Source organism: Arachis hypogaea, chromosome 16, assembly GCF_003086295.3.
Source record: "Arachis hypogaea cultivar Tifrunner chromosome 16, arahy.Tifrunner.gnm2.J5K5, whole genome shotgun sequence".
Classification (NCBI taxonomy): domain Eukaryota; kingdom Viridiplantae; phylum Streptophyta; class Magnoliopsida; order Fabales; family Fabaceae; genus Arachis; species Arachis hypogaea.
Window position 1 is genome coordinate 116,430,171 of NC_092051.1, and position 26,637 is coordinate 116,456,807.

The following is a 26,637-nucleotide window of genomic DNA, read 5'->3' on the forward strand; positions in this document are numbered from 1 at the left end:
ATCATCACGATGTTGTTCTCTACGTTTTGGGATATTAGGTATAGTTTTGATTATTAAAGAGACTACAAACTACACGATTACAGAAATATAAAAAAAAACATTCATTTAATATGAAAAAAATCCTAATACTTAACAAAAGAAATATCCAGTTATATTTTAGCAAAAATAATTAAATATCTATAAAATTTTAAAAAAATATAAAATTCTTAAAGAAATAGAGATATTCACATTTGCAATATAAAAAAATTCGAAAAATATATAAAAGAACATCCATTTAGTATGAAAAAGAAATATTCTGATACTTAGCAGAAAAAACATCCATATATATTAACTCGTAGAGATTTTGGATTCATTCAAAGATATTTTAACTGGTTTTTGCCTAATACCCTTTTAGTTCTCTAGCATTGTTCGTTTAAAAAAACATATTTGTGGATTATACCCAAAAAACTTAAAAATAAAAATAAAGATAAAAAGCATATCGGCAAAATCATAATTTCACTCAATTATATACAATCCTTCGCCCGCAACCGCAATTGTGTTACAAGCACTATAGATCGGTGACAAATAATGAAGAGAAGTAGAATTCAATTCAATAGATTAATATGGTGTTTCATTATTTAAATTTAACAAATAATAGGGTGTAACAAAAATAATTTCGTCCGTACTCAATTAAGAGGTTGTGGTTCGAGTCTCCTATCTTTTTAAATTTTTTGCCAATGAGTTATAGCTCAAATGGCATAGACTCCCTATACTCAATTAAGAAGTCGCGGATTCAAGTCACATATCTTTCTAAATTTTTGCCAATGAATAATAACTCAAATGGCATAATCTCTCCATACTCAATTAAGAGGTTGCGGGTTCGAATCTCCTATCTTTGTAAAAAAATAAAAATAAAAAATGATTCCGTCTTATTCCAACCGAACCTCTTTGTTCCCCTTCCTACTATGATATATGAACGGGATATAACCCGATTATGATATAGAATTGACTAATTATATGATTCTTAGTTTCTTGGATAATAAATAAAATAAGAAAGATAGGCGCACCGACACACGCGGGGTACACACAAACATGTTATAATTACCATCACTCGTTTCATATCATTAAAACGTCCCAATATTAACAGGAATTCAAATTCACACCACTACATCATGCAATATTTCTTTAGCTTTGAAATGTGCAACAGTAATGTGGTGAAAAAATTGCCAAAAAATCATAATGACCTTTAATCGAATGATCTGAAAGTTCACGCTATTAAACTCCTAACAAATGGTATAAAGCACTTCATCAGTTGCAAATTTGTGACTTACTCAGGTCCTTGCAGAAAAACAGTAACTCCGTAAAAAATTAGTCATCTCTACCAAGGCCATGAAAGCTGAAAAATCTGAAATCTGAAATCTGAAATCTGAAATCACAATTCAAAACCTCAGATAATACTTTCTTTGAAAGAAAAATTGGCTGAAACATTCCTTCGAGTAACATCCAACATTATGTTCCTCTAAATTTAACTGACATACTTGTACAAAACTGAATCCAGGCAAAAGGGTGACTTTTGACCTTTCAAGAAGACTCTGTTTCTGTGCTACCATTGTTTTCTTTAAGAGCCTCAGAATTTTCACTTGCGACTTGCTCCTCTTGCTGTGCTTGCTCAGGCTTTGCAGGTCCCGGACCAGCTGATACCTTCACCATTGATGGTCGCAAAAGTCGGTCACCAAGTTTAAAACCTTTCCTGAATTCTTGGATTATGATGTCATCCTCAAACTCAGTTGAATCCTCGCGCATAATTGCTTCATGTAGCTTTTACAAGTAAATTGCAAATTATAATTTATCAGAAAAATTTATCATGAATATCAATCAGTCTTTCATACCTCTGAAGATCACCACATGAAATATTCAAAGAGACTAACGCATTGCGTTTCATTCAATGAAGTGGCTGATGCAAGCGATTTCAAAGTTCTATAATCTTACAGCAGCCAGCTAAATATAATTCTCTAAAAATATGTGTTGAGATTCACATACATAATTTGCTACAATGCTCTCCTTTTTTGGCAATTTTGTCATACAGATTCAGACTCACCAAGTTGGCTCAAAATAATCAAGAATTGCCGAGTTAAAAACGAATCCAGGTCTTCATGAAACCTGAATAAGCTTGATTAAGCGTTTGAAAAAGTTGATTGAATTTCGAGCCAACTGGTTTCCGTGCCTGCATCAATCATGTATGACATCATTATGCAAAAATGCAGAAGAAAGGATAGGGCCAACAATATACTTCTAAAACATTGAGATAATTTTCATATAAGGAGAAAAAGACTTCAAAATCTCACAGTGATAATCCAAGGAAGACAAATCATATTGAACAAGTCAAACAGAACTCAATATGTTTGAATTAATGGTAAGTAATGCAGTAGAGAAGAATGGAACACAAGGTTGTGGAATGGAAGAGGAAAATAGAGTATTTTTTTTACTTCATTGTTTCAATAAAAAAATAGGTTCTATCACAAGACACCCAAATTGGGAGGACCAAAAAATTGGGAATTGTAATGGAATCGGGAGGAAATAATTCCATCACTAACCATTCCATCCTACTAAAATTTAAGCAATTCAAACAATGGAAGCTATTAAAATACCTTGGACTCCATTTTCATCTCAAACCAACAAACCAGACAGAATAAGAGCAAAGTGTCCCCAAATGAAATCGACAATTACACTGGCAAGTGTATGGGTCTTTTTTACTAAACTACTAACACAACTTAAATAAATACTAACTGTTTTAAAACTATCCTTCTATTAAAAATCTAAAGAAAAAAAAAGAGGGTGGGAGGGGTTCTATTTTTGGACAAAACATTATAACCTACATGATAATAAGAGTTTCTTCTCAATTGAAAAGTCAAATTTGTTTGACATCCTGGAAATAAAAATAAAATAAAATAAAATAAACTTATTACCAACTTACCAATGGATCAAAGGGTTTTCCAACTGTCTTAACTGGTTCAACTCCAAGTGCAGTAAGAATTTCCATGAACTGTTTATATATGCTCTGATAGCTGTTGTTTATTTTCTCCTCTCCTTCTGTCTCCACCTTGATCTGAGTTTTTGCTCTCTCAAAATTATCCAATACAGGCAACAAGCTCTCCATAACTTCCCCCTGTGCATTAGTGACCAGAGAAAGGCGATCTCTCTCGGTTCTCTTCCGGAAATTGTCAAAGTCTGCACTAATCCTTAGAATCCTATCCTTCTCTATTGATAACTCTGCAGATATCGAAGCTATTTTCCTTTCAAGACCTATTTTCTCATCTTCAATGGACTTCAAATATGATTCCAGCTCAGCAACTATGGCTTCATTATTATTAGCTACCGCTTCTTTGTAAGATTGCAGTAACTCTTGCAAGGGTGAAGATTCCTCACTTTCATCAGCCTCACTAACCTCATTATGGCTAGCACTGTCCTCTACATCAACAGCACCATCCTGTTACAAGAGTTCGCCAGAAAACTGAGCTAGAACACGGAAAATCAACTAATCCTAAAAACTCTTGACTCATCATTTTCTTTATCCGAGATAGTAAAAGTTGCAAATATCAAAGATAGGTATGCATTGTGTGTGATTCTTAGATAAGCTTCTTAAGAGAACAAAACCAGAATATTTTTGTTTTCCTTTTTCAAAATAATATATCCAACCACAATCTAAAGTTCATAATTTCAGAGTCACAGTTTGCCCAAAATAAATTTGTATTCTGGAACTGTCCAAGATTATAGCTTTCCTCAGGTATCATAAACAATTAAAATAAAACTATCATATTATCAATATACCATTGAATATCGCCTCAATTTTATATAGCATCACAAAATGCAAAGTATGATACACACTACTTCAAAGTAAGTCAACATAAAAGTCTCTCATTCCAGTACAGTCCTTCTCAAACCAAGAAATTTTGCAATCCGAAATTCAACTGGGTTCCAATTTCACCCAAACACACAAAATTTGAAAGGAAACAAAAAAAAAAGAACTTAAATTTAATTCCAAATTGAAACTCACCTCAAGCTGAACCTCAGGCTCTTGAACTTGAGGCGAGGCCTCGGTGTCTCCTTCGAAAGCGAAAGGGGCGAACTTCGTGAAGCGCAGGGAAGGAATTGAAGGGAACCGCAAAGTGGTGAGGGGCAGAGTGGTCCTTCTGCGGGTAGCAGTTTGTCTGAAAGAGGGAAAGGCAACGCATGAGGGCTTGGTGGCGGCGGCGGCAGAAGAGGAGGAGGAGCGCGGCGGCAGGATAGGTGGCCGGAGAATGGGGGTTCTAAAGACAGTGGCCATTTTGGAGAGGAAAATGAAGATTGAAGAGAGGAAGATAAAAAAAATGGATGAATTAAAAAAATTGGTTAAAAAATTATTAATTAATTAAAAAATTAATTAATAATTATTTGCTTAAAAAATTAATTATTCTTGAAAATTCTTTTACTATTTTTTTTAATTAATTACATAATTATTAACTTAAAAATTTCCAATTCTTTTGTCTTAAGCTACCCTCGTCCATGTCAACCTATGCAAAAGGGTTTGCCTTGTGCCTTCTACGGTCCCTCCTTAGTAGGGGTGTCCGCGGATTGGATCGGATCGGATATGGTCGAAAATTCGATCCGATCCGCACAATTTCCATCGCATCGAATCGGATATGATATCCGCACTTTTTAGTGTCGAATCTGATCCGATCCGCACATTTACGAATCGGATCGGATATTGGATATATCCGCATAATTAAACATTTTCTTTTTAATCATATTTCTATGTAAAAGAATTCGATAAAAATATTTTTTTCATATTTTTAAACTTATTTATTCCTAAAATATTTTTAATCAAACTCTCTCTAAATAACAAAAATAAAATAATACAATATATGAATAATAATTACTAACTAAAACATACAAACAAGTAAATATAATACCAAACATATATATTTATTTATTTTTTAATTATTATAGTACGGATCTGCGGATGTAGAGCAGATATCCGCGATCCGATCCGATCAATTTGCGGATCGGATCGTATCCGCAATTTTCGGATCGGATGCGGATATTTACCGCGGATCTGCGAATACGATCCGATCCATGGACACCCCTACTCCCTAGTCCTTTATCCTTCCCTAATTCTTTATTGTTGTTCCATGCACCACCACCAGTCCACCACCACCACTGGTCTAAAAACTAGAGTCATATTCTTTCCAATCTATTATCCTCTTAATGACTGTGCTTCTACTATACAATTTGATCAGCTAAACAACAACAAAAAAAAAAGTTTAAAAAGAAAAACCAAAAATAAAATTTGAACAATAAAAAATCAGTTCAGCAGCAGTTCTAACAATACAAGTTCTGTTCATCAACATTCAGCAACTCTATAAATAAAAATTTAGCATAAGCTAGTTTTAGTTTTGTTCACATTTAAAACATGAAATGCGAAGAGATTGACTTACCAAAACAAAGAGCGGCCAATGACAAAGATACTGACGACAACGATAAAGAACGATCTTGTTGGAGGCGATGAAGACGATTCTCCTCTAACGCGACGAAGAAGGCAATGCTTCTACCTATAATGTGATGATTCTGCCTCTGACAATTCTCCTCAAGCGCGTGAAAACGACATTCTCCTTGAGCTGGGTCAAGTACATGACAGCGACATTCTCCTCGACTGGGTCAGGCATGCGAAGAACGTCATCTCCTCAGGCTGGGTCAGACACGCGATGACGACGTTCTCTTCAGGTTGAGTCTCAGGCGCGTGACGACAGTTCTACAATGATCTTGAGAGTGAGAAGTGGAAGCAGTGAAAGAGAAGGAGCTTGGCGTGAGAGGGAAGGAAGATCGCAGACAGTAATAAAAGGAGAGGTGGAGGCATATTTTCCAACTTAGTATTAATTTAGTAATTACTTAAAGTGATAAGCCATATTATCAAAATTCGGTGGCTACCTCAGCATCCTTCTCGTTGGAAATGTGCTCTGGCGAGTCCAGGGATACGTTTGTCAATTTTTAAAATATTTTAAAGACTATTTTGTCCATAACAAAAATCAGGTACTATTGTGTCAAAATCTTTCAGGTTTCGAATTAGTATTTACCTCTATGTATAAACATAGAAGAAGGAGAGATTACGTATCTAATGAAGATATTATTTTATACGAGAAATAAGAGAATATAAATTCAGTTATTAGATCTAAATAAATAGTTAGATTTAAATTTTAAAACAAAATTAATTTATTTACATCTTTTTATTTATTTATTTTTTAAACCAAAAGCGTTATTAAAATTGAAATTAATAAATAATCAGTATTAAAGCAAGATCTATGATTTTTGTGATTAAAATGTTTAGCATTAAATATTAAGTTATGGATTTCATCGTGGAAAACGAAGGCCTTAACTCTAATGAAAATATATTAAATTTTAGTATTTTTTTAAAATTTATTAAAGAGAAAACTGAAAAAAATAAAATTTTAATATATTAGTATTTTTTTTTCTAAACATAAAAAAATCTTTAAAATACTAAAAGTAAAAATAAAAACCAATATACAAAATACGCATGCCTTTACGCAGTGATACTTTTTAAATTACAAAAATATTGTCTATCAATTTTTTATATAATACTAATTTAAATATTTAAAATGCGTATAAATATAAATATATAATATCACTACGTATAGTTATACTTATTTTTTAAATTTTTGTTTTTATTTTTAGTATTTTTGAAATTTTGTATCTTAAGAGAAAAAGAAAGCACTTTGTAAGGCAATAAAATTTTAATTTTTCATTTCGTTCTTTTATAAAATATTTTTTTCAAAAAATACTAAAATTGAAAACAAATACATATTCTCATCAGAGTTAGGACTTTGGTTTTCTACAATAGATTTTCTTTTTGAAATATTATCAATCAGTAATTTAATATTTAATGCAAGAAATTTTATTCACAAAAATAGTAGGCCTTACTTTAATGCTAATCATTTATTGGTTTCAATGCTTTTGGTTTGGAAAACAAATAATTGAATAAATGAAGAAGGTCAAATGAATTGATTAATTTCAAAATTTAATCCTAATTATTTATTTAGATTTAATAACTGAATTTATATCTTCTCATTTCTCATATAAAGATAATTTTTTTATTAGATATTCATAATATATATTGGTTTCTCACGATATCTCCCAGCCAATAGACTAAGAATTAATTTGTCACAAATTAGATCTTTATTTAAAGATTTTTTGCTAACAAATGAGTTACTGCATATATAAGGTAAAATTTAAACCCTTGACACTTAGTTAAGTAGACTAGTGAACTAACTACTTATTTAGATTTAATAGTTGAATTTATATTCTTTCATTTCTCATATAAAGATAATTTTTTATTAGATACTCATTTTATATATATATATATATATATATATATATATATATATATATATATATATTACAACCATAATCATAAGGATATTTTTTTTAAATAATTAAAATAAATATTTTATTTACTAAAATATATAATTTGTAATATTTTTACTAAAATGCATTGTAACTCTTATCTCGTTTACAATGTAAACGAAATAATACTACACGTATCTCGTTTACACTGTATTTGTTTACAGTGTAAACGAGATACGTGTAGTATTATTTCGTTTACATTGTAAACGAGATACGTTACGACAAATTTTCAGCAGCTATAAAAGAATGTGCAACCCTTTGTATTTTTCACAAACATTTCACTACTTCTTCTCTACCTTTTTCTTCCGAAAATAAGCCAAAATGTCTAGTAGTAGTGGATATTTGGTTGTAAGCGTGTATCTCAAATGTCATGTGAGAAATAGTGACAATGGGGTGATATTTGAGTGTGAGAATCTCATTTTGTTGCGTGCCCGATGAGTAAGTTGTTTGTCCGAGCTGAAGAGACTGGCGTTGGTGGAAGCGAGAGAAAATCGATGGAAAATGAAGTTTTTTGGTTTCCTCTGTTTTGACTCCATGGCGACGAGCATGTGCGTCTGATGTTTGACATCCATGGGGGAATCATGGCAAAACAAGTGATGGAGCTTTCTAGGAGGTTGGTGATGTCAGTGGCGGTGGATCTGGTCAGTCGAACTTTGTGCAAGATGACCAACCTCTCGCACCTAAACCGATACACGTTGCTAGTCTAGTGGAAGACATGGACGTTGACGGTGAGGACTCAGACGAGGAGTATATTGCGGATAGCAATTAGAGTGGTTCTTCTGAAGATGATGACAAGGAGGAGTTTGTACTGGAGATCCCGTTCGATCCATCACGTCGGTATCTTCTGTCTGTCCCGCATCCAATTCCGGCCTTGTCATCTGTACCCAGTCACTGTTGTACATTGGATCTAGATGCGATATAAGAGAAAAATCCATTTTCCAACACGGGTGAAAATGATTACAACTTAGTTGGTGGTATGGAGTTTCAGGTTGGTCACACATTCAAAAGCAGAGATGTAGTCATGTAGGGTGTGAAAAATTACAGCATTCACAAAAATACTAAGTACCAAGTTGTGGAGTCAAATCGATTAAAGTACCACGTGCATTGCCGACAATATGAAGCAGGCTGCCCTTGGAGTCTCCATGTTGCTCTCCGACAGAATCTCGGATATTGGTAAAATCAAGTTTACTTATCTTCTATATTCTCAATTACCATTGTTATGCTTGCTGTGCATGTCAACTACGGTTGTTCTATTTCATTAGCGAGGTGTATAGGATGGGAGAAGCGCACACGTGTTTAGCATCTAACATGTTTTAGGACCACCGACAGTTAGACAACAGTCTCATCTTCTATGTCATCCTCCCGTTGATACAATCCATCCCATCTGTCATTATCCATGTTCTATAAGGTGCAGTTAAGCAAAGTTATCACTTCAAACCCTCGTACAAAAAGGTCTGGATGGCAAAGAAAAAGGAAATTGCGCAGATATAAGGTGATTGGAAGGAGTCATACAATAAGGTGCTGAGGTTGCTACAAGCACTGCAAAGTTGTTGTCTCGGAACGATATGTGACATCAGTGTTGTACCGTACTATGATGGGCACCTTATGGTTAGGGGTGGCAACGGGTAGGGTAGGGTAGGGTTTGAACCCAACCCTAACCCTACCCGCGGGTTGAAAAATACCTAACCCTAATCCTACCCGCGCTCAACCCGTGGGTATCCGACCCTACCCACGGGTTGACAAAAAGAAACAGTATAATGACACAAATATTTCATAAATAACACAAGTATCTCATACACAACATAACCATCAAATAGCACAAATTATCCCATGAGCATTCAAATAACACAAATATTCAAACAACACAAATTATCCTACAAATAACACAAGTATGTCATACACAACATAACCATCAAATATTAAATTACACATAAAAGTCTTTGTCTAAGTAAATAACATAAACATAAATAAATTATTTAATTTCATGTCTCCATAAGCTTTCCATTTGTTGCAACAACACCATCACTAGTCTATGACTTCAGATACATCATCATCATCATCATCATTTGCAGTTTGATAATCAGGTTTTCCACCTATAAATCAAAGATAATAAATTTATTTATTAATCAATCTATATATAAATTTAACATTAGCATAAACAAATAGAAAAGTTAAAACATAAATAACCTCTTTGACGATATGCTGCCCACAACCAGTTTTGATTACACATAAGAGCTTCCACAGTATCTTCATGAAGACTACCACGATGAGGAGCAATTACTCGACCACTTGTTCTAAAAGAAGACTCAGAAGCAACAGTAGACACAGGGATAGCAAATATATCTCTGCAATTCTTTGAAGTGTTGGAAATCTAGCCCCATTCACTTTCCATCAAGCTAAAATATCAAAGTCGGCACTCAAAGGATGAACATCTTCCTCTATGTAATGATCAAATTCAGTCTTCACAAATGAACCATTTTTTCTCTTCTTTTGTCTAATATACAACTGGTAAGCAGCATCATCATCTTGCTCTGCATTCATCTGTAGCTTTTGTGTAGAATCCTCAAATGCGTTACTTGAATTAGACAGATTCTGTTGGTACTCATGAAGCAAGTCATAGCATATCTGTTTGATCCTCTCAATCTTACTTAAGCACTCATCTTGATTTTGACATAACATTGAGAATTTATACTCAAGCGTAGCAAGCTTATACCTAGGATCTAGAATGACAGCAACACCCATCATGCCATGAATTTCTTCCCAATACTTATCAAATTTTACCCTCATACTACATGCCATATTACTAATCAATGGATTTGGAGAAGCAGACCAATTTTTCAAGACAACATTTATATCACATACTTTGTTAAAATAAATGTTGGCTGTTGGAACTTGAGTACCAGAAAATAATTGTGTCACGTCATAAAACAACTTTAATTTACCACAAATTTCTTTAGCAAGGTCCCACTCCTCATTGCTTGGCAAACTTTTGTAATTAGGATCCTTTTGTCTTAATCGAGGAAACACATTTCGGTATAACCATGCAGTCTCTAACATCACATAAGTGGAGTTCCATCTAGTTGGACAATCAAGAGCTAATTTTTTTGTAAATTGAACATTTGACTTACTACACCAACTCACAAAGGTTTCATGTCTTTTAGGGGTTGAAGTCCAATACACCACACTATCATGAATTTTTTCCACACTTTCCTTAACCAAATTTAGACCATCTTTCACAATTAGGTTCAAGATATGAGCACAACAACGCATATGCAACATAGAACCCCCAACAACAAATATTTTGAATCTAAGCGCCCCAACAACTCATCAACCATAGCATCATTAGTAGAGCAATTATCCAATGTAATAGTTGACAATTTTCTATCTATGTTCCACTCTAACAAAACTTTCATTAATGCATTCGAGAGCACTTCACTCGTATGAGGAGCGAGAACATAAGTAAAACTGAAAATTGTTCAAAAACATATTTCAATTATTATCTAAAAGATAAATTAATTTCAAGTAAAAAAATATTAAAAGTCATATCAATTACTAGAAGTATAATTTATAAGATTACCTTAATACGCGCATTTGCAAAATCCATGAACTATCAATGTAGTGTGCCATGACAACCATGTATCCTTTTTCTTGGTTGGAAGTCCACATGTCAGTTGTAACTGCTACTCGACTATCATTTCCATCCATTATCTTAGTCATGTTAAGCTTCTCCAACTCATACATTTCAAAAATGTCCTTCTTGATTGTGTTTCGACTAGGCACTTTAAAAGTTGGTTGCATTGATGCATATACTTCCTTCATGCCAACATGTTCCACAAAAGATAAAGGGTACTCATGCATACATATGGCCTTGGCAATACACCTTCTTGTATAAGATGGATCAAATACAAAAGCATCTGCAGCACTCCTTGTATGTTTAGACAATGAATCAGCAATTGTTGATTGCCTAGAGTTTGCTAATTTGATCCTTTTACAATAGTGGAGCACATGATTCTTCAAATTTGTAGTTCCATTTCTTGGATTGGCTCCAAGAATAGATTTGCAATGGTTGCATTTTGCCTTCCAGTCTTTTTCCTCTTGAAATCGACTAAAGTATTGCCAATAAACACTCTTCACACTCGATTTGTTGCTATTTTCAATCGAAGCGGACTCATCTGGAACAAAATTTGCAGTTGCTTCCACTGGGGGTTCTTGTTGTTGTTCTTCTGCAGCCACATCTTGTGCCACTATATCCATGTTGGTACTTGACATTTCAAAGTGAATTTCCTAATCCCTACATATATATATATATATATATATATATGTGTGTGTGTGTGTGTGTGTGTGTGACATGTTTAAATACACTTTGTACAGATAGTCAGATATACAAATTACAACTAGTCCAAATAAAATCAAATTACATAATCAAATTATACACACATACATATAAAATAAAATTAAAAAAAAAAGAAAATAATCATCTTGTCAAAGCTAGTCAAAATTTCTATTTTCTAGTCACAAGATTTTAACTTCACTCTTTTTGAAAAGGTATAAGAGCCCCATGAGAACTAAAATAATCCCTATTAACTAATTATTGAAATTATATTTTTTTTTCCTCTTTAAACTTTTGATAATGACAGAAGAAATTGGAGCAAGACAATTGAAAAAAAATAATCAAACAACAACTTTAAAGATACACAAAGTGATGATTTCCTGTTTCAAACCAGAAAAGATATGTAGAAACCATTCCACCAATTGAAACATGCCCAATAATTCAAGTACGACATTAAAATTAAAGCAGTGGATATAAAGCCTTACTCACTAGACAGGTTTGGCTAAATGAACCAAATCACAACAACATTGCTCCATGCCATGAATCATAATTCAACACAATTCATTAATGAACCAAACAACAACAGCATTGCTCCATGTCATGAATCATAATTTAACTCGATTCATTTATGCTTAAATTTTTTTTAAGTTCTAATAAGCTTATTTAGAGTTCAAAACCAATGATGCCAGCGCCAACAATCACAACATCAAACTCTTAAGAAGAACAACTGCAAAATCATACCAATTGGATTCATTATGGCACATAAAACTTAAGTTGACTAAACCACTTCAACAAATTTATTAAACTACCCACAGCAAAACCACAATAATTGTATCAATCAAATTACATACAAACTTGAAACTTCTATTCAAATAACATTAACTTCACTAGCTCTAAATACTTAGATCCACTAATGCACACTAACTCTAATTCACTCAACAACAACACTACTGAAAGCAAAATTTTTAGAAAAGTAAAATTTTTTCTACTATTTTTTCACAAAAATTTACAAACTGAAACTCTCGTTACAAACTTTCTTAAACCCTAAAACAAGCTATAATTCAAGCAACCATTCACATGTTTACCAATTTTAAATTTTTTTTCCTAAAATTTTTTCCCATACAAACTATACAATTTTAGAAGTAACCTCAAAGTCAAATTTCTAAAAGAATAAACTTTGCATGTCGCTAACACGGTATGAAAGTACAGAGCTGCCAAAGCCAAACACAAAACAAGATTATAGATCTTACCTAATAGAAGCCCTTCGTGAACAAACTGGTGACAGTCTTAGCTTGCAGGTCTTCCTCTTCCTCACAGCTTGAGTAGTTCAGGGAATTTGCCTTCTCTTTGCTTCAATGTAATTTCCCCTGTAAGTCAATAGAAAGACTTGTTATCAAAGGGCGAGTGAAAGATTGACATGAATTAGCTCTTAGAACACTCACCCAAACTTCATTCGAAATAGTTAAGGCATTTCGACAGAGTCCAGAGAGATTTGAATTTGAGAATTGAGAGAAGAGGACTAGAGTTTGCGCCGTTGAGAGAGAGTGGCTGTGAAAAATCTAAATTGAGGCCACTAGATTATTCAAAATGGTATTTATATCTCATTAAATGGAAAATACTTTTTATAAAAATAAATGAGTAAAGTTTACAAATTAATAAATTTGGTTCAGTGGCTAGGAACCTTTTGCACATGCTTAAGGTCCTTAGTTCAACTCCCATATCTAACATTTTTAGACATATATAACACATATTATGGGGGGTGCGGGTAGGGCGGGTAGGGTTGAGGCTCAACCCGCACCCTACCCGCTCCGCAGGCCAACCTGCTCCGCGTCCAACCCTACCCGCAGCGGATCGGGTTGGCAACCCTACCCGACCGGGTTGGGTTGGGTTGGGTACCCGCGGATAGGGTCTATTCTGCCAGGCCTACTTATGGTTCATGATTGCAGCATGTTTGATAAGGTATTTTGAGCCTTCCCTGCCTGTGTGGAGGCTTTCAAGCATTGCAAGTCATTCGTCTCCGTCGATGGCACACATCTGTATGGCAAATATAGTGGTGTTTTGCTTATTACAGTGGCACACAACGGTAACAGCAATATCCTTCCTGTAACCTTTGCAATTGTTGAGTCTGAAATGACGGAGTCATGGTTTTTCTTCCTTACCAACCTGAGGTGACCCGTCACCCCACAGGAAGGCATGTTGATTATTTCTGATAGATCCCAGGTGATCAAAGCTACACTAAGAGCTGACGATAGTGGTTGGCATCCTCCTAGAGCGTTTCATGCTTACTATGTCTGACACATGGATGCGAACTTTATGTCTCATTTCAAGTCTACTGAGAAAAAGTGGTATCTCATAAATGCTACTTACAGTCCAAGCAAGGTTGGTTACGAGTGGTATATGGATGCATTGAGGGGTTTGTCGCGAGAGATGATGGACTGGGCTACTAGGTTCAACAAAGAGATTTGGCTAGAACACTGCTACTTACAGTCCAGCAGAGGAGTGCATCCGACAATGTCTATGGTGGAGTGGTGTGCTGCAGAGCATAGGAAATGGTACGTCCGTGCTAGCACCGTAGATCCTCAAGACATAGAATGACACATCTGAAAGTCATCTAGTAGTGGGAGCCACCGGAGATGGACCTGATTATTGGACTTATCAGTCATCAGGTAACCCCTCGATCATCAACAATATGTAGCACCTCGTGTACTATCGGAGGGTGGTTGGATCATTAGTATCGGGCATCTGTCAGACACGTTCCTGAAGCCATGTCAGCTTCAGGGAGAAAGACTCCTTCCTCTGCATTCCCTGCTGCTAGACTGCAGGAGGACTGATTCCGAGTACCAACTCCCAAGCCCGGTCCCATACCATGTATAAAAGTCACAAAAACACCCACCCATCCATTAGCGCGTAGCCTGAGGTGGTATGCGACATCCTGCAGGGTGATGGTGCACTCACCCCATGACAGGTGGAAAGTGTGAGTCTCTGGACGTCAGTGCTCCATAAATACCATGATCAGAGACTTGTCAAACACAAAATTCCTGAGTGGCACCGCGTTGCTAAAGCCAGCCTCCCACAAGTAGGGGACAATGGCCGGTGGTGAGAGTATGTGACTCACTCTCCTAGGAAGAAATAAGTGAGGCCTCTGGTAAACAATAAAAAATCCGAATTAGAAATCTGTAAACCTATAAAAATTCAAAGTAAAAAATTCTACTAACAATCGTTTACATAATAAATTAATTTGAATTATAAGTAAACTATTTCAACAAATGACTACAAACATTTACATTATAAATTCATTTAAATAAAAATATTTACTTAAATAATTAATAACTAAATTAATAAACGTCTATATAATTTAATTTAAATAAAATTATTTAGTTAAATAATTAATAACAACATTCATTTTCCACCTCCTTCATAAGTTAGATTACGTAAAAACATTTACTAAAATAACTAACAACAAGTGCACCATCAACTTAATAACTTAATTTAAGTAATAAAAAAATCCATTTACTTAAATATTTAGTAAATAGGAACATAAACATCTTGTTAGTTAATTAAGTTTACTATAAATTTTCAATAACCCAAATTAATAACTAAAGTAATAAACATAATAAACAAATGCTTAATAACCCTAACAATATATTCATTCGGCTAACATATAATGCATACTAATTTTGTAAAAGTACCCTAAGTATGGTAACACATCTATGCTTTATCATAAAAATAAAACGAAAAATAACAGCAACGTCTAGCTACCCCAGTAATGTGTCACGTCGCGTTCAGCCGGTTGAGGTACGCATCGTGATTATAGACACACGTAGGGCCGTCAAAATGGGCCAAACTCATCGGGCCAGCCCGTTTACCCATTTAAATGGGCGGGCTTTGCCTCCAAAATTAAGACCATTTAAATTTCGGACTAAACGGGCTGAGCCCGATTAGCCCGAAAAAAATGACGGGTTAAACGGACTAGCCGCGGGCTAAACGGGTGGTCCGTTTAATTTTTTTTATATTTTTTATAAAAAAGTAGCACTTTAGTCTATATTTTCCTCGATCCGACCCAAAAATCCGATCCATCAACTAAAAAATAATATTTTTTAAAGGTTTTTGACCTAGAAGTAATATTTTTTGTCAAAATATTTTTTAAAAAATAAAATAAAAGAATAAACGGGATGGTCCGTTTAACCCACGGGCTGACCATAAACGGTTCGGGATGGAAAATTATGGCCCGCGAATAAAGCGGGCTTAAACGGTCCAACTCATTTAACCCACGGGTTTAACAGGCCGAGCCTAAATGGGCCGGACTAGTCCGTTTGACAGCCCTAGACGCACGCCATAATCTTGAAGTAATTCGAAAATTTGATTAGAAAATGGTAAAAGTGAGAGAAAAGTTGAAGAAATAGGTGTGAGAAACTATAAACAGCCACTGTGGACGAAATGCATATATATAGGCCTTCTCCAGTCTTAGCTCGTTATAGTGTAAATGAAATAATATTACACGCGTCTCGTTTACACTGTAAATGAGACAAGGGCGTTACACACCATGTATAAAAACGTGATATGGCCACATCATCTCGTGCCTTTGACCTAGGAAAATTTTTGGTTCGAAATTTTCACAAAATAATTTCATTGAAGTATAGATCCAAACCAATACTTAACCCTCAGGTCATCATAATGCAAACCAATAATGACCGAGAGTATTTAAACCTCAAGTCGTCTCTCAAAGGAATTGTAGGGAAGTATGCAGGCTATTGGTTATGAGAATTTTTGGAGGTTTTAGATTAATGAACAAGAAAGCAAAGCTAACAACTAAGATAATATAAGTGCTAAAAGACACTCATGGCAAAGAGTCAAGGTTTCCTATCATAATTCATAGATCATTGACCACAACATGGTAATTACAAAGGGTTAATTCCACTTAATCATCCTCTAACATCGGTGGGTTAAGTCAAGTGGACATAATTGGTCCTAAAACTGACTAACAACCATAAACTATCAATCACATTGGACATTAATGATATCAAGGAACCTAAGTCTTCAATCACAAGCCAAGAGTATAAAAATCAACTCTAAAACTCAACCAAACATTTTATCAAACACTTAGAATGCATAAAAATGAAAGCATGGTGAAATTGCAATAATAACAAAATCTAAAGCTACCAAATGCAAGATAACAATAATAACAACTCAATTAGACAACCATAAACATAAAAACATCAAATTGCATTAATGGAAATCTAAATCAACAAGGGTTCATAAATATAAAAGTGAACAAATAAAGAAAATAAAAAATGAAACTAAGAGAATAAAGATGTAATAACAAGAAATTGCAAGGAGAACTAAATCAAGACATGTATCAAAACCTAATTCTAAGAGAAATTTAACTAATCTACCCTAAATTCTAGAGAGAAGAGAGAGTTTTTCTCTTTAAAAAAATGACCTAAACATGTTCTAAACTAAACCTAATTGTTCTCCCCTTGATCTTTCTTGAATTTGGCCTCAAACACTTCAGAAATGAGTTGGAATTGGGCTTGAGAAGGTCTAGAAATCGCCAGCCACGTTTTTCTTAAGTGAGTCACGTGATTGCGTTCATGCGCACGCATGTCTGACCATGTGTAGCATGGTTGTAAAAATGCAATCGTGTGTACGCATCAATGCTTGTGCATACGCATGGTTATCAAATGCATTAAATTTAATATTTTCATGAATTCTTCACTTTTGCATGCTTTTTCCTCATTCCTTCAATCCATACTTGCCTTCTAAACCTGATATCACTCAACAAACACATCAAGACATCGAATGGAATTAAAGTGAATCAAATAACAAATTAAAGCCTACAAAGTATGTTTTCACTCTTAAGCACGATTTAGAAAGAATTCACAAAACTATGCTATTTTAGTGAATAAATACGAGACAAGTTGATAAAATCCACCAAATTCAATACAAAATAAACCATCAAAATATGATTTATCAATCTCCCCACACTTAAACAATAGCATGTCCTCATGCTAAATTCAAGAAAGACAAGAAAATGTATCAATTATTCAATGCAAAATATCTAAATGCAAACTATCTACCTAATGCAACTATTCTAGTTAACACTAACCATCTATCTATATATAAGTTTAGTCAAAATAAATCGAATTTCAAAAAAACATATATACACAATCAAGAGCCAAAACAATCATAATCAAACCAAATTCACAATTGAATTGATCCATCCAAAAGAATTTACAAACTTGCAAGATAAACAATGATCATAGGTAGAAATATGAAATTGAGTAATTGAACCCTCACCGGATGTGTATATGCACTCTAGTCGCTCAAGTGTTTAGGGTCAATCCACTCAATCCTCCTCTAATCATGCTTTCTAAGGTTTGTTCTTCATCTAATCAAGCAACAAATATTTAATGTACATATGCAAATATCATGAGGGCTTTTCAAGGTTGTAACGGGGCTAAGGTAGAGGTAAGGATGTATATGGTCAAGTGAGCTTGAAATTTGAATATTTGATTAACTTAAACTCTCACCCAACACATATAACAACCTATACAATTCAATTGCAAACCTAACTACTTATTCTTTACTTTTTTACACACTCATGTATTGTTTTCAATTCACATTCCATATGCATCATTCTTATTACTCTTCTTTAGAGCATTTTGTCCCCTTCTTATTATTTTTTTCTCTTTTTTTTTTTATATTTTTTTACCAAAAACATAATATATATACCAAAACATCAATGCATATGATTTTCATACTAATACATGAGTACATACCCAAATTTTCAAGATTTTTCAACAAGAATAAAACACCTAATTTTATCTACCAATGTTTTTTGGCTTTCCCCACACTTAAAATTACACAATCTCACTAACTTAAGCTAATCAAAGATTCAAATTAGAAATATTATTATTTTTCTGCTTATAGCTAGTGATGTGCTTAATCAAGAACAAAGGGGAAATTAATAGGCTCAAAGTGGTGAACAAAGGTAAATGAAATAGTAGGCTATTTGGGTTAAGTAAGCTATAGTGAAGTGATGGTCTCAATCACATAAATGCATAAATATACATTAAATAATGGACATATAAAATTAAACAAACCAAAGATTGCAATCATAGAGAAAAGAGCAACACACAAGAATGAAATAAATGGTTAAATGATGTAACCACACAATTAGGCTAAAAATCTCATAGGTTGTGTGTTCTTTGCTCAAAACCCATATTTCACAATGTATAAATCATGCAAGTTTCTATGAAGGATTTCAACTCAAATCAATTTGAATTTCAATGCTCTATATAAAAGGAAGTTTCTTGGAAATTTCATTAAATTGACTAACATTTATTCTATATATATATATATATAATGTGATTGGAGAGAAAAATTCAAAAATCCTAAATTCATTTTCTAATTTCAATCAAACCAAATCATCAAGTATATAGGAAATCAACTAGGTGCAATTATCACATAATCCAAATCACAATCATAACTAAAGGCTAAAAGGTATATGTACAAGTCAAAATTAAAAGAGAATGTAAAAATATGTATCACTACAATATAATACTAGGTTATGTACAAGTAAAGTTAAAAGGTGCAATAAACTAAGAAAGTGCAATAAACTAAGTAAAGAGTTTTCAAAATGATAAAATATGTATGAAAGAACTGGAGATTGATGGTTTAGAAGTTATAGTAAATACTCGTTGCAAGTATAGTTACTAAACCAAGCAATCAACCTTTCTTACAAACATTTTGGTTGTCACAAGTAACAAACCCCTTAAAAATTGATAACCGAAGTATTTAAACCTCGAGTCGTCTTCTCAAGGAACTGCAGGGAAGTATGTTCTTATTATTGGTTATGGAGATTGTAAATTTGGGGTTTCAAGAATAAGGAACAAATATGACAAATAATTTAAATGGCAATTAAAAATAAATAAATAACTGTAAAATAAACTTTTGGCAAGGTATGAGAAATTGGAAGTCCAGACTTAGTTATCCTTATCAATAATAATGAAAGTTGAATCTTAATTCCACTTAGTTAACCTTTACTAAGGCAAAGGAAAGTCAAGGGACTAATTAGTTTGATCTTCGAATCCTATTTATTTCCTAAGAAAAGGTTGGGATTATTGAAGTTCAGTTCAATTAGCAAAGATAACAGTTATCAATTATGTTGAGATAAGATAACTCCTGAGTTACTGATTTCTTAACCAAAACCAAAAGGAGAAAAAGTAAATTTGCTGGAATAAAAATGTCTTCAGATTGGAAGCAATGGTGGCATAAATAAAAGAGGGCAATAATAAACTGAAATACCTCAAATAACATTAATTCAAAAGAGTAATCTGTAACATGGAAGAATTCATAAATCAAATTGCAAAAGTAAACAATCAACTAAAGTAATGGAATGAATAAAAGTGAAAGAGAAGCTTAAAATAAAGGAACATTAAACCTAGGATTGAGAGTCACTCATAAAACTAAGAGAAATCCTAAATCATAAGAGAGAGAGGAGAGAACCTCTCTCAAAACTAATCTAAATCATGAGAAGTAACTAAATTGGCGAGCTCCGCTATGAATGGATGCATTCCCCCACTTTATAGCCTCTAATCTGTGTGTTCTGGGCTTAAAACTGGGTCAAAAGCAGCCCAGAAATCGCCCCCTGTGATTTCTGTTACGTTCAGGTCGCGGGTAAGTGACGCGGAGGCATCGTCCATGCGGCCGCATGGGTTGAGGTTCGCAGATGCAATGGAAGTCGGTATCGACCTCCCCATGGAAGTCGGTATAAACTTTTCGCAGATGCGTCCATGCTAAAATATGAAGTGACTAACCCATGGAAGTCGGTATCGACCTCTCCACACTTAAAGATTGCACCGTCCTCGGTGCATGCTGAGATGTGCAGGTGGACGGGCTGTTCCAACTGATGCTTTTCTTCAAGGATTGTGCTGATGGACTTGTTTGTCTCCCCATGTAAACGTCTTCCGGTTCCCTTCCGGGTGGCCATCTTGAAAGAAAAAGGGAAGAAGAGTAACCCAGAAATAGAGATAAGAAAATAAAAGAAGTATGGGTGGGTTAATGCCAAATGATAAGGGTCTCATTTACATGGAAGCTTCAACATGTAAGTGAGAAAATAATAGATGTCATGGCATACCAGTGGTGCAAAATTGCAACAATGGAGAAGAGAGTGGGGAAAGAGAGATAATATAAATTCATGTCAATGCAAAAAGTAATACAGGTATAAAAGATTGGCATTGATTTAAATAATATTACCTAACCAGAATAAAACAAGTCATAAGCACCAAGATAATACCAGAAAAGATATAACAGTTGAATAAGAACATTTGAACACCAATGGTAAAATAATAAATTTAGAAAAGAAAAGAAAAATATGCACAAAATTAAAATGCAATGAATGAAATATTCAAATAAATTAAGTAAAATAAAATGAAAGATAAGAAGAATGAGAAGGGAAAGAACGGAAGAAGAAGTAAGTAAGAAAGGAGGGAGAAAAAATTAGGATTGGGGAAGAAAAGATAAGATATTTGGCAAATTAGGATAAGCTATGCGGCGCAAGCGACGCGGACACGTGGGGCACGCGGTCGCGTGACTTGCGCTTTAAGTGAATCGACGCGGTAGCATCGGTCACGCGGTCGCGTGACACGCTTTATGCTGCTAGCGCGAGGGCAGCCTCGCATTTGCACAACTCTCTGTTCAAAATCATATTAGTGCCAAATTTTAAGTGACGCGATCACATGGGGCATGCGATCGCATGAGTGGGCTTTAAAGGGATATGACGCGGTCGCGTGGGTCACGCGGCCGCGTGGGAAGGATTATGCGTTCAGCACCAATCCAGCACCACTCTTGCACAACTTTCGGGTGTGCACCACTTTGACGTCGAAATCTTGGTCACGCGACCGCGTGGGAGGCCATTATTCCCATGTGACGCAGTCGCATCAGCGATGCGGTCGCGTGGGACGATTTGTGCCATTGGTACGCCTCCAGCCACGCTCTCGCGTGACTTTCTGCTCGTTTTCTTTTCTTTCCATTGCACTGGTGACGCGGACGCGTCAGCGACGCTGCCGCGTCGCGTGCGTGCTTTTTTTTGTGCAGTATGCAGAATGCAATGATTAATATGAATGCGATGCAAAATTCCAGGTTCAATATTATAAAATAAAATAAAATTTGAAAACAAACAAAACGAAATAAAAAGTGAAAAATGAACGATCATACCATGGTGGGTTGTCTCCCACCTAGCACTTTTAGTTGAAGTCCTTAAGTTGGACATTGGATGAGCTTCCTATTATGGCGGCTTATGCTTAAATTCATCCAAAAATCTCCACCAATGCTTGGAATGCCAATAGCCTCCGGGGTCCCAAACTAGGCATGTGAAGCTTCTGAGCAGCTTCAAACAGATTTTCAGGTTCCTGGGGTGATGAATATCAGAATATTTTCCAGGATCCCAAACTTTGGTTCTAAATCCGCCTTCGTTTTGATCTATACTTTTCCATCCGGGCGGTTTGGAAATTAGATTCTCACCAAGATGACCAAACATTTTCCGAGATCCATTCGATTGAACATGATACCAATCCGTGCACTTCGAGTTGAAGCGTGGAACCTTATTGAACCTTGTGCACTAGCTCTGAGTGTGAGCCATTTCCCTCTTACTCTTAAAGCCGCAGAGAGCTCTAAGCTGGCCATCTGTTTCAAGCAAACCATATTCAAGTGGAAAAGTAAAGATTAAAGCTAAGGATTATACCCACTTGAAGCTTGTATTAGGTGGTAATGGCCTTGGGATAGGTGTTTTCAGTGGTTCTGTAAGTTCTGCTCCCTGGTAATCTTCTGTGAATTCCTCCACTTCTTTGCAAGGATCTTCAAATGCATCTGTGTCCTGATCAAAGTCTTCTATGTCTTCCTCATCACTTAAGTCATAGACTGGAGGTTGAGAGAAATCTACCCCCGCATCATCTTCGTATTCACTTCGGGAAGATTCTTCGATCTCAGAGAATTCACTTGCGGATGCAAGTTCATTACTAAGAGAACTTGACTTGTGACTATCAGCATCAAGGGAATTTGTGTCTTGGGTTATTCCGTCTAGTTCTTCATAAACGACTTGCCTTGGGGATTGTGCACTATCCTCCTTAGCATCAACTGTAACGTCCTTGACGGAGTTCTCCTCAGCTCTAGATTCCCATGGAAGTTCAGCGTCTCCTAATTCTTCAACCAACTCTTCTTCTTGCATACTGACAGCTTCTTCTACTTGTTCTAGTACGAATTCATGCTCTGTCTTGTCCACTGGAGTTTCTAGTATCTCCTTCATGCTATGCTCTTCATTAGATTGTCCACATGGGGCTGTGGTTGGTCCTTGAATGTTCAAACGTCTAGAAGCTAATTGAATTACTGCTTGCTCCAATTGACGAATGGTTATTTGAAGTTGTTCTACTGTTTTCTTGAGGTGAACTTCTGATTCTCTGGGTGATGGATTTGGACATGACACATAGGGAAGTGGTGGTGCTTGGGAGTGATAGGATTGGAACTGGGGTAGGAAAGGATCATTCGGTGGCGAATGGTGAAGAGAAGCTTGTGAGTGTGGTGGTTCGAGGTTATGTTGGAAGGATGGTCTATAGGCACGGGGTGGGGCTTGTTGGTAGTTACAAGGTTGTCCACCATATCTATCAGCTGGGTATGCATTGTAGAATGGTCGTTGTCCATGATATCTTGGAGGGTGTTGTTGCCTAAAGGGTTGATTAGATCCTCTTGGCTCCATCCATCCTTGATTGGTCTGACCTTGATGCACATTCTTGCTGTGGCTTCTATTTCCTTCAACAGAGTTAGAACCAAACTCAAAGCGAGAAGGGTGAGAGTTCATAGTAGCAAATAAAATTAAAAAGGAAAAACAAAAATAAATAAAGAAGTAAAAGAAAAATATTTACAATAACCAATAATAAGGCACACGTTAGCAGTTCCCCGGCAACGGCGCCATTTTGAAACAACTGGAGATTGATGGTTTAGAAGTTATAGTAAATACTCGTTGCAAGTATAGTTACTAAACCAAGCAATCAACCTTTCTTACAAACGTTTTGGTTGTCACAAGTAACAAACCCCTTAAAAATTGATAACCGAAGTATTTAAACCTCGGGTCGTCTTCTCAAGGAACTACAGGGAAGTATGTTCTTATTATTGGTTATGGAGATTGTAAATTTGGGGTTTCAAGAATGAGGAACAAATATGACAAATAATTTAAATGGCAATTAAAAATAAATAAATAACTGTAAAATAAATTTTTGACAAGGTATGAAAAATTGGAAGTCCAGACTTAGTTATCCTTATCAATAACAATGAAAGTTGAATCTTAATTCCACTTAGTTAACCTTTACTAAGGCAAAGGAAAGTCAAGGGACTAATTAGTTTGATCTTCAAATCCTATTTATTTCCTAAGAAAAGGTTGGGATTGTTGAAGTTCAGTTCAATTAGCAAAGATAACAGTTATCAATTATGTTGAGATAAGATAACTCCTGAATTACTGATTTCTTAACCAAAACCAAAAGGGGAAAAAGTAAATTTGTTGGAATAAAAATGTCTTCAGATTGGAAGCAATGGTGGCATAAATAAAAGAGGGCAATAATAAACTGAAATATCTCAAATAACATTAATTCAAAAGAATAATCTGTAACATGGAAGAATTCATAAATCAAATTGCAAAAGTAAACAATCAACTAAAGTAATGGAACGAATAAAAGTGAAAGAGAAGCTTAAAATAAAGGAACATTAAACGTGGGATTGAGAGTCACTCCTAAAACTAAGAGAAATCCTAAATCCTAAGAGAGAGAGGAGAGAAACTCTCTCAAAACTAATCTAAATCATGAGAAGTAACTAAATTGGTGAGCTCCCCTATGAATGGATGCATTCTCCCACTTTATAGCCTCTAATCTGTGTGTTCTGGGTTGAAAACTGGGTCAAAAGCAGTCCAGAAATCGCCCCCTGCGATTTCTGTTACGTTCAGGTCGCGGGTAAGTGACGCGGAGGCGTCGTCCATGCGGCCGCGCGGGTTGAGGTTCGCAGATGCAATGGAAGTCGGTATAAACTTTTCGCAGATGCGTCCATGCTAAAATATGAAGTGACTAACCCATGGAAGTCGGTATCGACCTCCCCACACTTAAATATTGCACCGTCTTCGGTGTATGCTGAGATGTACAGGTGGACGGGCTGTTCCAACTTATGCTTTTCTTCAAAGATTGTGCTGATGGACTTGTTTGTCTCCCCATGTAAACGTCTTCCGGTTCCCTTCCGGGTGGCCATCTTGAAAGAAAAAGGGAAGAAGAGTAACCCAGAAATAGAGATAAGAAAATAAAAGAAGTATGGGTGGGTTAATGCCAAATGATAAGGGTCTCATTTACATGGAAGCTTCAACATGTAAGTGAGAAAATAATAGATGTCATGGCATACCAGTGGTGCAAAATTGCAACAATGGAGAAGAGAGTGGGGAAAGAGAGATAATATAAATTCATGTCAATGCAAAAAGTAATACAGGTATAAAAGATTGGCATTGATTTAAATAATATTACCTAACCAGAATAAAACAAGTCATAAGCACCAAGATAATACCAGAAAAGATATAACAGTTGAATAAGAACAGTTGAACACCAATGGTAAAATAATAAATTTAGAAAAGAAAAGAAAAATATGCACAAAATTAAAATGCAATGAATGAAATATTCAAATAAATTAAGTAAAATAAAATGAAAGATAAGAAGAATGAGAAGGGAAAGAACGGAAGAAGAAGTAAGTAAGAAAGGAGGGAGGAAAAATTAGGATTGGGGAAGAAAAGATAAGATATTTGGCAAATTAGGATAAGTTGTGCGGCGCAAGCGATGCGGACGTGTGGGGCACGCAGTCGCGTGACTTGCGCTTTAAGTGAATCGACGCGGTAGCGTCGGTCACGCGGTCACGCGACACGTTTTATGCTGCTAGCGCGAGGGCAGCCTCGCGCTCGCACGACTCTCTATTTAAAATCATATTAGTGCCAAATTTTAAGTGACGCGATCGCTTGGGGAAAGCGATTGCGTGAGTGGGCTTTAAAGGGATATGACGCGGTCGCGTAGGTCACGCGGCCGCGTAGGAAGCATTATGCGTTCAGCACCAATCCAGCACCACTCTTGCACAACTTTCGGGTGTGCACCACTTTGACGTCAAAATTTTGGTCACGCGACCGCAAGGGGCACGCGGTCGCGTGGGGCACACGGTCGCGTGGGAGGCCATTATTCCCATGTGACGCAGTCGCATCAGCGATGCGATCGCGTGGGACGATTTGTGCCATTGGCACGCCTCCAGCCACACTCTCGCGTGACTTTCTGCTCGTTTTCTTTTCTTCCCATTGCATTGGTGACGCGGACGCGTCAGCAACGCTGCCGCGTCGCGTGCGTGCTTTTTTTTTATGCAGTATGCATAATACAATGATTAATATGAATGCGATGCAAAATTTCAGGTTCAATATTATAAAATAAAATAAAATTTGAAAACAAACAAAACGAAATAAAAAGTGAAAAATGAACGATCATACCATGGTGGGTTGTCTCCCACCTAGCACTTTTAGTTAAAGTCCTTAAGTTGGACATTGGATGAGCTTCCTGTTATGGCGGCTTATGCTTAAATTCATCCAGAAATCTCCACCAATGCTTGGAATGCCAATAGCCTCCGGGGTCCCAAACTAGGCATGTGAAGCTTCTGAGCAGCTTCAAACAGATTTTCAGGCTCCCGGGGTGATGAATATCAAAATATTTTCCAAGATCCCAAACTTTGGTTCTAAATCCGCCTTCGTTTTGATCTATACTTTTCCATCTGGGCGGTTTGGAAATTAGATTCTCACCAAGATGACCAAACGTTTTCCG

At 35.6% G+C, this 26,637-nt stretch overlaps 1 protein-coding gene across 2 annotated transcripts; it reads right to left on the minus strand.

Moving 5' to 3' along the window:
- Positions 1 to 1,072: 1,072 nt before the first annotated feature.
- Positions 1,073 to 4,540, minus strand: LOC112754712 (uncharacterized). 2 transcript variants are annotated; one of them, XM_025802450.3, is made up of 3 exons: positions 4,034 to 4,540; positions 2,954 to 3,466; positions 1,073 to 1,797 (listed from the first exon to the last, which is right to left on the minus strand). In XM_025802450.3, the coding sequence occupies exons 1-3, from the start codon at positions 4,301 to 4,303 to the stop codon at positions 1,561 to 1,563; spliced, it is 1,020 nt and encodes a 339-aa protein (XP_025658235.1). In that variant the 5' UTR covers positions 4,304 to 4,540; the 3' UTR covers positions 1,073 to 1,560. The 2 variants fall into 2 exon arrangements, with proteins under 2 accessions (XP_025658235.1, XP_025658239.1); XM_025802454.2 differs by having other exon boundaries at positions 1,073 to 2,203; positions 4,034 to 4,531.
- Between the last annotated feature and the right edge of the window lie 22,097 nt (positions 4,541 to 26,637).